At 38.1% G+C, this 16,630-nt stretch overlaps 1 protein-coding gene and 1 long non-coding RNA gene across 3 annotated transcripts in view; one reads left to right on the top strand and one right to left on the bottom strand.

Moving 5' to 3' along the window:
- The window catches only part of LOC105289644, a 12,563-nt gene extending 1,983 nt beyond the window's left edge, over positions 1 to 10,580 (bottom strand). The window contains exons 1-2 of the long non-coding RNA XR_895680.2: positions 10,419 to 10,580; positions 9,451 to 9,546 (exon numbers count right to left, since the gene is read on the bottom strand). This is a non-coding gene — a long non-coding RNA (uncharacterized LOC105289644). The remainder of the gene's footprint in view (positions 1 to 9,450; positions 9,547 to 10,418) is intronic.
- On the top strand, positions 10,453 to 16,479 carry CUNH3orf38 (chromosome unknown C3orf38 homolog). Of its 2 annotated transcripts, none has more exons than XM_011356411.2 (3): positions 10,453 to 10,917; positions 13,368 to 13,609; positions 15,090 to 16,479. In XM_011356411.2, the coding sequence occupies exons 1-3, from the start codon at positions 10,791 to 10,793 to the stop codon at positions 15,702 to 15,704; spliced, it is 984 nt and encodes a 327-aa protein (XP_011354713.1). In that variant the 5' UTR covers positions 10,453 to 10,790; the 3' UTR covers positions 15,705 to 16,479. The 2 variants fall into 2 exon arrangements, with proteins under 2 accessions (XP_011354713.1, XP_011354712.1); XM_011356410.2 differs by having other exon boundaries at positions 10,461 to 10,917; positions 15,087 to 16,479.
- The last annotated feature ends 151 nt before the right edge of the window (positions 16,480 to 16,630 follow it).

The following is a 16,630-nucleotide window of genomic DNA, read 5'->3' as shown; positions in this document are numbered from 1 at the left end:
TGTGTGTGTGTGTGTGTATTTTTTTTTCTAAATTAAGTTTATTGGGGTAACATTGGTTAATACAATTATATAATTTTCAGGTGTAATAATTTAACATCTGTATATTCTATTGTGTGTTTACCACCCAAATCCAGTTTTCTGAAGCTACCATATATTTGATCCCCTTTACCCACTTCACCCTACCCATACCCCACTATATTTGACCTCCTTTACTCCATCTACCCACCCCCCACCCTCTGGTTCCTCTGGTAACCACTAGACTTGTAGTCTTTGTCCATGAGTCTGTTTGTTTCTCCTGTTTGTTTGTTGCTTTTAGGTTTATATCTCACATACAAGTGATATCATGTGATTTTCAACTTATTCTGTCTGGCTTATTTCACTTAACATAATTATCTCGAGTTCCATCCATGTTGTCGCAAATGGCTGTATTTCATCTTTTGTTATGGCTGAGTAATATTCCTTCGTATGTTTGTACCACAGCTTCTTTAGCCAATTATCTATCATAGGACATTTCGGTTACTTCCATGTCCTGGTCACTGTGAATAATACTGCTATGAACACTGGTGTGCAAATATCTTTATGGATATGATTTTTTAAGTCTTTGAGGTAAATACCCAGTAGAGGGTTTGCTGGATCATATGGTAGATCAATTCTTAGTTTTTTGAGGAGCCTCCATACTGTTTTCCATACTGTTTTCCACTTTGCAGTCCCACCAGCAGTGTATGAAGGCTCCTTTTTCTCCGCATCCTCTCCAGCATTTATTACTTGTCCTGTTGATTATAGCCATTCTAACAAGTGCGAGATGGTATATCATTGTGGTTTTGATTTGCATTTCTCTAATAGTGATGTTGAGCATCTTTTCATGTTTGTTGGCCATTTGTATGTCCTCTGGGGAGAAGAAGCCGTTCAGATCTTAGGCCCATTTTTTGATTGGATTGTTTGTTTTTTTTGTTGTTATTGAGTCATATGAGTTCTTTGTATATTTTGGATCTTAGGCCCTTATCAGAGGCATTGCTTGCAAATATATTTTCCCATTCAGATGGTTGTCTCTTTACCTTGTTGATGACTTTCCTGTGCAGAAGCTTTTTAGTTTGATGTAGTCCCATTCATTTATTTTTGCTTTCATTTCCCTTGCCTTTGAGGTCAAATTCATAAAATCCACTTTAAGTCCAATGTCCTTGAGTTTCGTTCCTGTTTCCTTCCATGCATTTTATTGTTTCAGGTTTTATATTGAGGTCCTTAATCCATTTTGAGTTAATTTTGCTGTGTGGTGATAGACAACAGTCTACTTTTGTTCTTTTGCAGGTAGCTTTCTAGTTTTCCTAGCACCATTTATTAAAGAGGCTTTCCTTTCTCCACTGTATGTTTTTGGCTTCTTTGTCAAAAATTGTTTGCCCATATAAATATGGGTCTGCTTCTGGACTCTCAGTTCTGATCCACTGGTCCGTTTGTCTGTTTTGCTGCCAGTACCATGCTGTTTTGATTACTGTCACTTTAGTATAATTTGAAGTGGTCGGAGTGATGCTTCCAGCCTCGTTCCTTTTTCTCAGGATGGCTTTGGCAGTTTGGGGTCTTTTGTGCTTCCATATAAATCTGATGATTTGTTGTTCTTTTTCTTTAAAAAATGCCGATGGGATTTCAATGGAGATTGCATTAAATCTGTAGAATGCTGTAGGTAATATGGTCATTTTAACTATGTTGATTCTTCCAATCCAAGAACATGGAATATCTTTCCATTTCTTTGGATGATTTGATTTCATTTAATAGAGTTTTGTAGTTTTCATTATATAGGTCCTTCACGTTTCGTTAAATTTATTCCTAAGTATTTTATTCTTTTTGTTGCAATTGTGAAAGGAATTATTTTTTCCACTTCTTTTTCTGACACTTCGTTGTTAGAATATAAGAATGCTATGGATTTTTGAACGTTGATATTGTAACCAGAAACTTTACTGTATTTGCTTATTGTTTCTAGTGGTGTTCTTGTGGAGTCTTTAGGGTTTTCTATATAGAGAATCAAGTCATCTGCAAATAGAAACAGTTTGACTTATTCGTTTCCTATTTGGATGCCTTTTGTATCTTTCGCTTGTCTAACTGCACGCGATAGCACCTCCAATGTTATATTGAATAAAAGTGGCAAGAATGGACAGCCTTGTCTTGTTCTTGATCTTAGACGGAAGGTTTTTAGTTTTTCACCATTAAGTATAATGTTGGCTGAGAGTTTGTCATATATGGTGTTGATTATGTTATTTTCCTTCTATAATGATTTTGTGAAGTGTTTTGATCATAAATGGATGCTGTATCTTATTGAAGGCTTTTTCTGCATGTATTAATACGATCATCTGATTCTTATTTTTTAATTTGTTTGTGATGTATCATATTAATCGATTTGTGTATATTGAACCATCCCTATGCCCCTGGGATGAAGCCCACTTGATCATGGTGTATAATCTTTTCAACATATTGCTGTATTCGGTTTGCTAGTATCTTATTTAGGATTTTTGCATGTGTGTTCATGAGAGATACTGGTCTGTAGTTTTCTTTTTTTGTATTATCTTTACCAGGTTTCGGTATCGAAGTAATATTGGCCTCATGAAATGAGTTGGGAAGTATTGCCTCCTCTTCCATATTTTGGAAGAGTTTGAGGACAATAAGTATTAAATGTTCTTTGAATGTTTGGTAGAATTCACTGGTGAAGCCATCTAGTCTTGGACTTTTACTTTCGTAGTCTTTTGATGATTGTTTCAATTTCCATGTTGCTGATCAGTCTATTTAGATTTTCCACTTCTTTTGATTCAGTCTAAGAAGGTTGTATTTTTCTAAGTCGTGGTCCATTTCTTCTAGGTTATTAAATTTGGTGTTATATACTTTTTCATAGTATTCTTGTATGATCCTTTGTATTTCTGTGATATCAGTTGTAATTTCCCGTCTTTCATCTATGATTTTGTTTATTTGTGTCCTTTCTCTTTTTTCTATAGTGAATCTAGCCAGGGGTTTGTCGATTTTATTAACCTTCTCAAAGAACCAGCTCTTTGTTGCATTTATTTTTTTCTATTGTTTTTTGTGTTTTCAATTTCATTTATTTCTGCTCTAATTTTGATGATTTCTTTCCTTCTGCCGACTTTAGGCTTCATTTGTTCTTCCTTTTCTAGTTTTTTAAGATGAAGCATTAGGTTGTTTATTTGGGCTCGTTCTTGTTTTTGGAGATAGGCCTGTAATGATGTGAACTTTCCTCTTTTGACCGTTTTTGCAGTGTCCCAAAAGTTTTGATATGTTGTACTATCATTATTATTCGTTTCTACGTATCTCTAGATCTCTTTTTATTTCTTCTCTGACCCAGTTATTCTTCAGTAGGATGTTGTTTAATCTCCATGTATTTGTGGTTCTTCCTGCTTTCTTTTTGCAGTTGATCTCTAGTTTCAAAGCATTATGATCAGAGAAAATGGCTGGTATGGTTTCAACCCTCTTGTATTTGTTGAGGCTATCTCTGTGTCCCAGTATGTGGTCGATTCTTGAGAATGTTCCATTTGCACTAGAGAAGGATGTATAAGCAGCCGTTTTGAGATGGAAGGCTCTGTAAACATCAGTTATGTCCAGTTGGTCTAATGTGTCATTTAAGGATATTATTTCCTTATTGATTTTGTTTGGATGATCTGTCCATGTCCGGCAGTGGAATATTTAGATCCCCTACTACGATATTGTTTTGGTCTGTTTCTCCTTTTAGTTCTGTTAGTAATTGCTTTACATTCATATTTCAGAGCTCCCTGATTGGGAGCATAGATATTAATAATTGTTATGTTGTCTTGGTGCATGATTCCCTTTCTCATTATGAAGTGTCTCTCAGTATCTTTATCTTTTTTTATTTTTGAACTCTCTTTTGTCCGATATTAGTACCGCTACTCTTGCTTTTCTCTGAATGCCATTTGCTTGAAACATTTTTCACCCATTCACTTTGAGTCTGTATTTGTCTTTGGAGCTAAGATGTGTCTCCTGGAAGCAGCATATGGTTGGGTTTTGTTTTTTGATCCATTATGCAGCTTTGTGCCTTTTTATTGGTGAGATCAGTCCATTTACATTTAGGGTGATTATTGAAATATGAGGTCTTCTTATAGCCATTTTACTTTTTGTTTTCTGGTAGCTCGATGTTTCCATTGCTTCCCTGTCCTGGTGTTTGTTTTCTTTATTTTGGTTGGCTTCTGTGGGTTTTGCCTCTGGTTCTTCTTGTTTTATGTTATATACTTCAGTTCTGAATCTTTGGTGTGTGGTTACCATTACAATTATGAAAAAGATAGTAATATACATACATACAGTCTTCTGCATCTGCCTTATCTCCATTCCCCTTTGCAAATTTGGATCTTTGAATCCTCCCCTTCTTAGTCATTGTTGTCTGTTTGTCCCTATGTATGCTGAATGTTCATTACTATCTTGTTATAACAATTCTCATCTTATTATTTAAGCTCATAACGCCCTGTTCTTAGTAAGGGCTGCACTCCTCTGCTTCTATTTGCCTGATAGTCACTTTACTCCTAATTATGTATTTTTGTTGTTGTTGTCATTTCGTTTTAGGTGAGCTGACCCCTTTCAGTATTCCCTGTAGTGCAGGTATTGTATTGGAGAATTCCCTCAATTTTTGTATGTCTGGAAAGATCTTAATTTCTCCTTCATATCTAAAGAGCTTAGCTGGATACATTATTCTCGGCTGGCAGTTCCTTTGACTTGATAGTTTAAATATTTGATTCCATTCCTTTCTGGCTTATAAGATTGGTACTGAGAAGTCTGAGGATAATCCAATAGGTTTACCTTTATATGTTACCATTTTCTTTTCCCTGGCTGCCTTGAGAATTCTATCTTTGTCACTGATTTTTGATAACTTTAATACAATGTGTCTTGGTGAAGGCCTTTTTGCATTGAGATAATTGGGTGTTCTGTTGACTTCTTGAATCCCAAGCTCCAGCTCATTCCTTAGATTTCGGAAATTCTCGTCCACTATTTGTCTGAGAATGCTCTCTAGTCCCTGCTCCTTTTCCTCGCCTTTGATAATGCGAATTATTATTATGTTTCCTCTCCTGATGGTATCAGCTAGTTCTTATATTTCTCTTTCATTATTTTTCATTCCTCGGTTTCGTTCTCTTCCTTCTGATGCATTTCTAGATTTCTGTCTTCGATATCACTGATCCTTTCCTCCTTTTGGTCAACTCTATTTCCCAATCTTGCTATTTCATTTTTCAACTCTTGCAGTGAGTTCTTCATCACCAGATGTTCTATTTGGTTCTTTTTGAGGGTTTCAATCTCCTTGCTCTGCTCTTCTAGTTGTTTCTTCAATTCCTGAAATTGTTGACATGATTTGTTTTTGATCTCATTGAGTTTTTTCAGAAGTATCATCCTAAATTCTCTGTCACTTAAGTCACATATTTCTATGTCTGTAAGCTTATTTTCTGGAGATTTTTCTCTTTCTGAGATGCCTTGTCACCTTGGTTGTTCATGGTGTTTAATGGACTATTTCTCCACGTAGGCATTAATAGAAGTGTATTATTGCTGTTTTCCAGAAAGAAGGTTTATTATATAAAGGTCTGACTGTAGTCTGTTGCAAAGAAGGTGCTTTTCTTTTGGTTTCCAGTAGGTGGTGTCTAAGCCTCTTGGATCCCTGCTTTATATAATGCCTTAAAGTACCTGTGGTAGCTCTCATGTGCAGATCCCAGGCTCAGAAGTGATGGTGTGCAGTTTGGGTGTTTTTTGTTGCGTTTTAGATGTTCAGCTTATTGTCGTTTCAAGGAGAGAGATCTGAGGCTGTCTCTCACTCTCCATGTTTTCCATTGAAATGCGGCTCATAGCATTCGTCACCCACTGGGAACTGAAATGTAGCTTACAGGGCTTGCAGCTTTTGCTGCGAGTGGAAAGGCCACTCACAGTGATGGCTGCCCAGCTGTGAACACTTGGTCCTGAATCATTTGGAGCTGAGCTTGGTAGCAAGCTAATAATAGTGCCCCGGGTAGTCTGCAGGTCGGGTTGGGGTGGAGTGTTAGAGAGACACTGGCAGTCAGATCAGTACATCCTCAGTCTTGCTGCAAATTTGGTAAGTGTTGTGAGTTCCCACATAAGACCTAGGTCACAGCAAGACCAGTTGCTATCTGAGACTGGCCCACAGGCCCTCGATATCTGCCCAAGTTCCTGATGGCAGCAGTGATCTGCCTATCCCTACTGCTGAAGTGTGGCTCACAGCACCGTCACCTGCCGGGAATGGAAATGTAGCTTACAGGGCTGGCTGCTTTTGCTGTGATTGGAAAAGCCACTCACAACAATGGCTATCTCACTGTGAACACTTGGTTCTGAATCACTTGGAGCTGAGCTTGGCCGCAAGCCAATAATACCTGCTGGTTGGGTGTGTGGGGTCTCAGAGAGACAGTGGCTGTCAGATCAAAACAGCCTGTCTTGCCAGAAATTTGTTAACTGTTGTAAGTTCCTGCAGATGATCCAGATCACAGCAAGACCAACTGCTGTTTGGGACTGGCTCACAAGTCCTCGATATCTGCCCAAGTTTGTGTTGGCAGCAGTGATCTGCTTGACTCTTATCTCTGAAATGGGGCTCACTGTGCTGGCTGGCCACTGTTGCTGGGATTAAAAACGCTGCTCACAACAATGGCCGCCCTGCTGTGAGTACTTCACTCTGAATCACTCAGCTCAGGGCTTGGCAGCCAACCATAAACAACTTCCCCAGGCAGTCTACAGGTTAGGTGGGACAGGCTGATCCCCCTCAGACCAGCTTCTCCTAATGGCTCTGTGGGAGGGGTCTGCACAATCAAGCTGGTGTGGTCTGTGGGGGGGAAGGGGCGGGTGGACCAAAGCACAATGGTGGCTGCCTTTCCAGCCCTCTTTCTGACTCTAGGTAATGGAGACCTTTTCAGAATGAATCCCACACAAGCCTCAGACCCACAGCTGATGTCCCGGGCAAGTGTCCACAAGTCAGAAAACCTTTGCACAGGTCCTTCAAAGGGAAGTGTAGGGGCTTAGTCTCCTTCCGGCTCACCGAGAAAGCCAGAATCTCCTCTAGTTTCTACAGAGTTATTGGAATTTCCTCTTCCCTGGGCTGGGGAGCCCCCAGATGTGACCAGGACACCCCTCTCCTTCAGGAGAGCCTCTGCAACCTCTCTCTCTCCATATTAGTGATCCTCCACCACCCGAGGGTGCGGGTCCAGCCCGATTTAGGACTTTGCTCCTCCTACTGGTTTTGATGTGGCTCCTTTACATTATCAGATGTAGGTGTTATAATCAGCTGGACATCAGGTGATTCTCCATGTTGATTATTTTATAATTTGGTTGTAATTTTAATGCAGTCCTGGGAAGAGACAAACCCTGCTTTTACCTAGTCCGCCATCTTCCTCCTCTCCCTCTCTCAGGACTTTGAAGATCGGTAAATGTATATTTTAATATTAAGATCTAATACCTCAAACCACTTCAATCTAGAAAACTTTTTTTTCCTCAAAAAGCATTCAATAAGTGAAACTACCAGAATATGATTTAATGGAAACAGCTCAAAGAGGTGTGGGGATCATTTGTATTCAAATTCCAACATGATAGTTTTATGCTTGTAAATCCTTAAGCAATTAAGTGCATCCTACTGAACTCAGATTTCCACATCTATTAAAAGTTGTTCTTGCAAGGTTATAAGAATTAAGTCTGTGAAGGGGGCCTGGTGCCGAGCCCTTACTGTTATAATTTTATTAAATTTCACGTAATGGCTCCTGTACTGTCTTTGGCTCCAGCCAAAAACAGCCCTGCTGTTTTATTCCATGCATTATTCATGACTGCTCCCTTTACTTGTAATTCTTCACTCCCTTTCTGTCCCACCCCTCATTCTATGCCTAATCCTTGGGGATCACCACTTTCTCTCTTGAAAACTGATTTATCCATTACTTCTCCTCGTCTTCCTCTTCTCAGTAAATGCTCCACTTGCACGAACCAAAACCTTTGTCATCCCTGACTCCTTATCATATCCTCCACTCTAAATCAATCTACCATCTTATCTCCATTGGACTATAATACTAGTCTCCTAATTGGGTCCTCTGCCTCTACTTTTGCCCTTCTCCAGACTGTTCTTCACACCAGGAAGCACCTCAAAATGGTCTTGTTTGAAACAAGTTAGACCATGGCATTCTTCAGTTTAAAATCCTCCAATGGCTTTACAACACATTCATTTATTCAACAAATATTTCGTACTATGTGCCAGGTTCTGTAATAGACAATAAAAATAAAAGATAAAAATCCCTGGCTCACAAAACTTACATTTTACTGTAGGGCAGCAAACATATAGTATCATATAAGTGCTACAAAGAAAACTTAAGTAGGGTAGGGAAGGTTTAAATAAGCATGGCATTGTTAGTGATCATTTTAAATGATGATAGGGGAAGGACTCTTTGATAAGGTGATTTTTGAGCAAGGACCCGAATAAAGGAAGGGAAAGAGAACCATTTAAATGTCTGAGGGAAAGCTGTGCCAGGCAGAATAGCAAAAGCAAAGGGACCTACACGGCAAGTTTAAGGAACAAATAGCACTGTGACTAGTCTGCAGTGAGAGAGAGAATAACAGGAAATGAAGACAGAGATAAAAGATAAAAGCCAAAGTCCATAATGGCCTACCAGGCTCTAGATCTACATTAATACGGTAGCCACCAGCCACACACAGCTATTAAAATTTAATTAAAATTCAAATAAAATTTGAGTTCCTCAACCACATCACAAGAGCTCAATAGCCACATGTGGCTGGTGGATGATGTACTGGACAGCACTGATACAGAACATTTTCATCCTCTCAGAAAGCACTTGGACAGGTGTTTCTATATCAGCGGTTCTCAATTGGGGATGATTTTTCCACCTAGGAAAATGGTGGAAAATTGGAGAAATTTTTGGTATATACAAATGGGGGAAGAGGTGCTACTGGCATCCTACAATGCATAGGACGGCCCCCACAACAAAGAATTATCCTGTCCAAAATGTTTATAGCGCTCTTGTTCAGGAACCCTGCTCTAGATCAATCTTGATTACAACTCTAATTTTATTGCTCATTGCCTCCTCCTTGCATAAGTTCCTCCAGACTCTCCACCTCCTTCCTACATGCCAAGCACTCCATCCTTTCCTCATAACCTCTACTGTTGCTTTTTCCTAGGTTTCTTCTGTGGTTCATGCTCTCATTTTCTTCAGGTCTTTCAATGTTGCTTAGAGAAGACTTTCTTGACAGTAGTATAAAATAACATCCTCCTCATCATCCTCCTTTTGATGTATTTTCCTCCATTTCCCGACACAGTAGTTTGTCTGTTTCTTCCCACCAGAATGCAAGTGCCTTGACTTGTTCACAGCATAAAGAACAGAGCCTGGCAAGTACTTACATTTTTTGAAAGAATGAATGTAAAAGTTGGGCATGCCTTCCATGTAGTCCCACACCAGCATTATGAGCACTTACTTGTCATCTCTTTACTTGCCAAACTCCCAAGAGCTTCTTGAAGAAAGTCTGCCATTTCTCTCAATCTTCAATACCTAGCGTAGTAAGCACTTAATGCTTAATGAAAAATGTAGAATTGATATCTGTTTAGTAAAATACCCCAAATAATCTCCACTGGCAAATTATATTAACCATGCTTTGAATGCCTGTTTTAAATACTATATTTACAGCATATTTTATGGCTAATTTTTTTTTAATGTTAAATTTGCTAACCGGATATACAGATGTATACATTTCAGCTACTGGCAACATCCTAATTAAATATTACCAAACCGGCTAAAAAATGAAAGGATATAGAGGCAAGCGCTTTAAGTATGATTCCTAATCCGGGCTTGGTCCAGCAGAGCATGACTGTTTCCCTCTCGTGAATGTGTGTTGCTGTCATACTGTTAGTAATAATAACAGCTAATATTTACTGAACTCTTTCTTGGGCCAGGGATTGTTCTTCATCTCCCCACCCTTCACCAACAACCCTATGAGATAAGCATCTCTACTAGATCCATTTCGAGATAGGAAACTGAGGGACAAAAAGGCTAAAGAGCTTGCCCCACCGCACCGTTAGTAAATGGAGTAGTGAAACTCAGATAATCCGGCTTCCGGAGTCTCCAACTTTAAACTACTACCCGATACCGCCCCGCCTACGACCAAGCTCGCGAGGACAGGAATGGAAGCAATAGCCTATCTTTGAAAGTCAGCTGAGAGGCGGGCAGGCTTGACGTAGGACAGGTGAAACCAAATTATTTTAAGTAAGTTATATGTAATTTAAGAATATCAAACTATAAGCACACCCAGCTCAGAAATGGCCAAAGACTTTCACGTGGTCCCGGGGGCCGTGCCGGCAGGCGGGACGGACGGGCCTCCATTGGCCGGCCCCGCGGCATCACGGGAGCTCGCCATCGCCTGGGGGCCGGCGCCCGCTTTCCACGCACCTGCAATTGCGCAGCTCTCCCAGGTGTTCTTTTGGAGGCGGGACTCCCGAAGAGTTCAAGGTTTCGCTTCCCGCTACCAACTCCCTTGTGGATGGTCTATGTTATCGGTGTAAACGCGGTCCTTCTCTCTAAAGTGAGATCTGTGGGACTCCACTCCATCCTGGCCTGCCCGGAACGGCAAAATGGAACACCGCATTTCCTGATTGACCTCATTGGCGACCACTTCCGCCCAGCGGTCTGGAATACCCAAGGCTCTTTGGTGGCGAAGAACAGGAAAAGCACTTCCGGTGCCTGTTGCCAAGGCGCCGGCCCCTTGGGCCTAAAGGAGCGACATTATTGGCGTCGTCCTCTCCCCCTTTTCTGGGGGTCGAGATGTCGGGCCTTAGCCACCCAGAGAGAGAAGGGTGTCGTAACCTGCTCGGCCTACTAGACAACGGCGAGATCATAGCCCTATGCGACACCATTACCAACCGTTTGGTGCAGCCTGAGAACCGCCAAGGTAAGGATAGACCCTTCTCCCCAAAGGCGGCTGCGCCTCCCCAGGCCTCACCTACGCCCCAGGCTGTGGGAGCGGAGGAGCTTCGAGGCTTCGCTCTCAGTCCCTCCCGGAACGCTGGGGAATCTCGGCCCTCGCCGGTGCCTTGGGGCCGCGACGCAGCCTCGGGCCGCCCCGCTGCTCCCTGCACCTGAAGGAGGTGATTGCTGAAAACAGCGCTGCTTCCAGGTTTTATCCATGTAATGTTATTGGCAAATGCTTGTTTCGAGGAATCAGAGTACGTGAATAGTCGTTTTAAGAAAACTGGCCAAAAAGAAAAATGTCTGGGGTGCCAGGGTGTTTTCCATTTTGTTTCGATCAGCTGAGGAGTGTTTGCTGCTCAGGCTTTTTTCTTCAAGCTTAGAGGAGATATAAGCATTTTTGTGTCAGTCTCCTAGATAAAACGACTACTGTAATAAAAATATAGTTTGGTTCCGTTTCTTTTTTTTTAGATCGAGATTTGATGATATTGTGTTATAGGAATATATTTCTTCAGAGCCAAACAAACATTTCGGTAGAATAAATTACGAGGATTATTAATATTCAGCCTGGTTGTAATGAGTCCGTATAAAAATGTAATGAGTAACTTAAGCGTTTATTCCATTTTTTATATCACCTACTAGTTTAAACTCGCTGAATTTTACTCTAAAATGTGAAAATTCCAGCACCCTATGTTAGCGTATGACTTTTCTACAAACGATTCTGCTTTTTTAAAACTATCTACTTAAGTCAAATTTATATTTTTCCCATTTAAGAAAATCATTTGAAACTTCGAACCATGAGCATTAGAAGAAATTCCTAAGAATTTAGACTGGTTTTAGATTTAATGTAGTTCTTCAGAATTCATGTATTTTACATGGTAATCACCTCTAAAGTCAGGGTTACTGAATTTAAAATTGTATTAGATCAAAATGCTGGATTTAATTGATGTTTCTAAAAGCAAATAAGAAAAAGAAACTTCCCCAGTACATATATGTTAAATGATTTGAAGTGGTGTTTCTCAGAGGGAAAAAATAAATCAATAAACATGAAAAGATAACCTCTTTAGAAAGTAGTGAAATGAAAACCGAAACACAAAAACCGAAACACACAGTCTTTTCCGTGTACCAGATAGATAAAAAAAACTAAATATATAAACGTCAAGTTTTGGTGACCATGTGAAAAAAATTTGTTGACAGTTACTGCAGTAGTGTAAATTAGAACTACCCACTTTGAAAACAAGTTTGACATTATCTCCTAAAATGGAAGATTTAGTTACTTCTACGCACATATTCTAGACCTGAGCTTCTCAAACTTAAATGTGCCTATGAATCCCTCAAGATCTTGTTAAAATGAAAATTCTGATTCAGTAGTTTTGTTGTTGTTGCTGTTTTGCGGGGAAGGGTGCAGAAATTACATATTTTTAACAAGCTCCCAATGTAATGCTTACACTGCTTAACCCTCTGTGTAGTGGTGTAGTGGGAGACATGCATTAGAATAATAGTGTTTGTAATTAGACACACACAGTAAAAGCCTGTAAACAGGATGGATAAGCTTGCGATGTAATCATATAATTAACTATGGTACAGCAGTGAAAATGAATCAACTAGAGCTACATATACTCATGTAGATCTCAGAAACAATGTTGAGTGAAAAACTGATTACAGAAGACTATATATATTGACGGAGTGAATTTTTAGAGTGTTCAAAAATACCAAACTATATTGTTTAGTGATATATAGTATGCTGTACTACTATAAACAAAAGCAAAGGAATGGTAACATTTAGGATAATAGCTACCTTGAGGTGGGTGGGAAGAGAAGGAATAGCTAGGGAGGGGTAAAATGACCACCTCAAAGATATTAATTTTCTGCATGGTGTGTACAAGGGAGTTCATTTTATTGCTCTTCTGTATACCTCACACATGTTAAAAATAAAAATACAAGTCAGGGTTCTGCCACTTCTTAGAAGTATGATTGTTGATACCTCATGTACCTTTAAGTTTCATTATCCGTAGAGTGAGGATATTGAACTAAAAGTCCTTACACATCTAAAATATTGTAATTTTACAACCATTTTTAGGGATTATAACTGAATTTAGGTCCATTGGCCTTATTAGCAAAAAAACACAAATTTTTTCTGTCTCAGATTTTTTCTTAAAACACACCATTCTTTAGAAGAAAATGCTGAAATGTTACTATATCTTATGAGAAGTGAAAGAAAAAGAATATTCGGTGGGGAATTTTGAAACAATATTTTTTTAAACCCCAAACCTGACAACCCACTTCCTGTTTTTTAAAAAATGATAACCACCTCATGCAAAAGCAATAGTACCATGATTAAGAGTTTATAAATATTGATATAGTTTCTGCTGACCCTAGACAAATTTTTAAGTGACTCATGATTTTCTATTAATCTTTACAATTTCCTTCTAGATGCTATTCGTGCAATATTAGCATATAGTCAAAGTGTAGAAGAACTGCTGAAACGTAAAAAAGTCCACCGAGATGTTATATTTAAGTATTTGGCATCACAGGGGGTTATTATACCTCCAGCTACTGAAAAACACAGTCTTATTCAGCATGCAAAAGATTACTGGAGAAAGCAGTTACAGCTGAAATTGAAGGAAACACCAGAACCAGTTAAGACCTCTGAGGACATTAGACTCTTTCAGCAGGTAAAATAGATCTTATATACTGAATCATAGTTCTGTCTCAAACTCTTTAGATAATCCAAGGTCTTTGGTAACATGGTTAATATTTTGTTTTTTTATCATTTTAGCTTTAATTTATATCTTTTGCATTTTTAAAGGAAGACCAGTAAAGCACCTAAGAGATAATATGTCTGACATTCAGTAAAGTATAAAAAATATTCTATTGATTTGTAAGGGGGGCAAAGGTATTTATCCTCTATCAAATGAAGACTATAGGATTTTTAAAGAGAATAGATAGACTGCAGGATCAGTTTAATTTGAACTTAGCATCTAGTTCTCTAATTTTTTCCTACTTTAAAAGAATGCTATTGTAAGCCCTTTCTCATTTTGAAAACTTTCTCTGGCATTAAATTGCAAAAGTTCTATGAAAGAAACTTAAGTATTTTTTATATTTGATTTTTTATCTAGAAACTATTGTTTTAATAATTTCCTCCAGCTGATATTGTCTGTTCCTAATTTTTTTTTTTATATCTCTACTACACATTTTAAGTGTCATGAAAATTTAAATGTTGATCGAATAAACCTCTGGGTCATTTTAAACTACATACCACATACTTTGAATTAATGTGTTTTACAGTGATATTGCCTTCATATTAGGAAAGGATCTTCCAAGGGCTTTCTTAATGTCCTGAAAAAGACATTGACTTTGAAATCATATAGATGTGACTTCAAATTAGGGTATGCCTTATACTAGGTGTTGACTTGCGCAGATAACTTGACCTTTTTGAACCCGTTTTCTTTAGAAAATGGGCATAATGATATCTGTCATAAAGCTTGTGAAGACAGAAGGAAAATAGCACTTAAGTGCCAAGCAGCACAGTACCCAATATATTCAATAGCAGGTGCTCATAAATACAGATATGATACCATGTAAATAAGGTAGTATGTTCTGGAATAAAAAATCTAGCCTATCAGGTATATTTTTGCAAGAACGTTTTCTTTGAAATAAAAGAAATAATAGTGTAAAATTAATCCAGTCATAGTAAATAACCTGTTTCAATCATATTAGAAGTATGTTTGAAGACAGTAAAAATGATTATTGTCAACTTCCTGTGTTATGATTTATATGCCACAAAGTATTTTTATTTAAAGCATACAGTTTGAAGACTTTGACAGACCTTTTTTCATACCTGTGAACGATTGCCACAATCAAGAGAAAATGCTTATGTAAATTATTGACTGTTCATGCTGCTATTTTAAGAGGCTTTGTTAAACCTTAATTTCTTAGCTGAATTTTTAGTTGCTTAAGCTGAGAAATTCTAAAATGATTTTTCTCCTTTTTACACAAAGAATTTACTGTGCATAATGGGTTCAGTGAGTTTACATATAGTTCATTTCTCTTCTGCTATAATCAGTACATTAAAACATTGTTGTGAAACAGGTTAGAAAAATAGATGAGAATTAATCTTGGTTTTATTTTGTATTTATTTATCTTAACCAGCAGGAGAAAGAAGATAAAAAAGCTGAAAAAGTTGATTTTCGACGATTAGGAGAAGAATTCTGTCACTGGTACTTTGAACTTCTTAATTCTCAGAATCCTTTTCTTGGACCACCTCAAGATGAATGGGGGCCACAGCACTTCTGGCATGATGTCAAGCTTAGGTTTTATTATAACACATCTGAACAAAATGTGATAGACTACCATGGAGCAGAAATTGTGAGCCTTCGTCTGCTGTCACTAGTGAAAGAAGAATATCTTTTTCTCAGTCCCAACCTAGATTCCCGTGGACTGAAATGTGCTTCTTCTCCCCATGGTCTGGTAATGATTGGAGTTGCTGGAACTGTTCACCGAGGAAACACTTGTTTGGGCATTTTTGAACAAATTTTTGGACTCATCCGCTGCCCTTTTGTGGAGAATACTTGGAAAATCAAATTTATCAACCTGAGAATTATTGGAGAGGCTTCTCTTGCTCCTGGAACATTAATGAAACCAGCTATTACATTTGAACCGAGTGATCTAGAGGCCTTTTATAACGTAATCACTTTATGTGGTACTAATGAAATACGACATAATGTAAGGCAGACATTGGATAGTGGAACTGGAGACCAAGCTTTATAGTGGAAATGAGATATTGTTGAACAAAAGAGTACTGAGTTTAAGTAACCCTCTAAAGCATTGAGCACTGTATGTCATTGTATACAGAAACTTCCAAATACTGCATCAGTAATGTCTAAGTGATTTCAGATGCGAGGATTGACATATTTTAGTTGAAATATCTTTTTTGACTACAGACTAACATGAATACTTGCCTCTTTCTACCTGAGTTGCTGCAAATATCTGAGGGCTTAATGCAGTTCATCAAATAAATCCCACTTTAGATGTTATAAACGGTGTGCCTTAGAAACCAGGTAATATTCTCATTTTACCGAGTTAAATATTCAGCTTGTACGTGTACTTTTCAGGTGGAAAAGAAGTAATAGTGTTCAAGGTTTTCCCTTGTCAAGTTTCTCATTTTTATCTGGATCTGGATAATTTTACAAACGCATCTCATGACAGTGTTTTAAAAAGTGCTTATTTTAGAGATGTTTAAACAACCCTTCTTAGAAAACTCGAATGACAATCTTGTGCAAAAAGTCCAGTAATTTAGCAGGTGGAGAGAAATTTACTTTGCCTTTTAAAAATTTGAAGAACATTTTTCAAAGTTATCTACTGTAGTCTAAAGAATCTGCAATATTTTCTGAACTGTTTTGGGCAATGTCAAGTGCTGTTTTCAGAACAGCTTATTCTTATCTAAGGCTTCAAGTAACAGTTTTATAGAGTATTTATTGTAACATCATATAAAGGAAACATACTGTTGAAATTTTTAAAAAGCTGTGCCATGCCCATTTCCTAACTTTTAATTGAATTACTGTTTTCTTCTTGCTTGATCTTGGATGAGGTGACCAAAAAGGTGGGGGAAAAAACCACATTTATAATGTGGGCAATATATATATTACATATATATGTGCATATATATATACATATACATATATATATACAATATA

This window comes from Pteropus vampyrus, unplaced genomic scaffold, assembly GCF_000151845.1.
Source record: "Pteropus vampyrus isolate Shadow unplaced genomic scaffold, Pvam_2.0 Scaffold26, whole genome shotgun sequence".
In the NCBI taxonomy this organism is placed as follows: Eukaryota; Metazoa; Chordata; class Mammalia; order Chiroptera; family Pteropodidae; genus Pteropus; species Pteropus vampyrus.
This window is presented reverse-complemented; position numbering and strand designations above follow the sequence as displayed.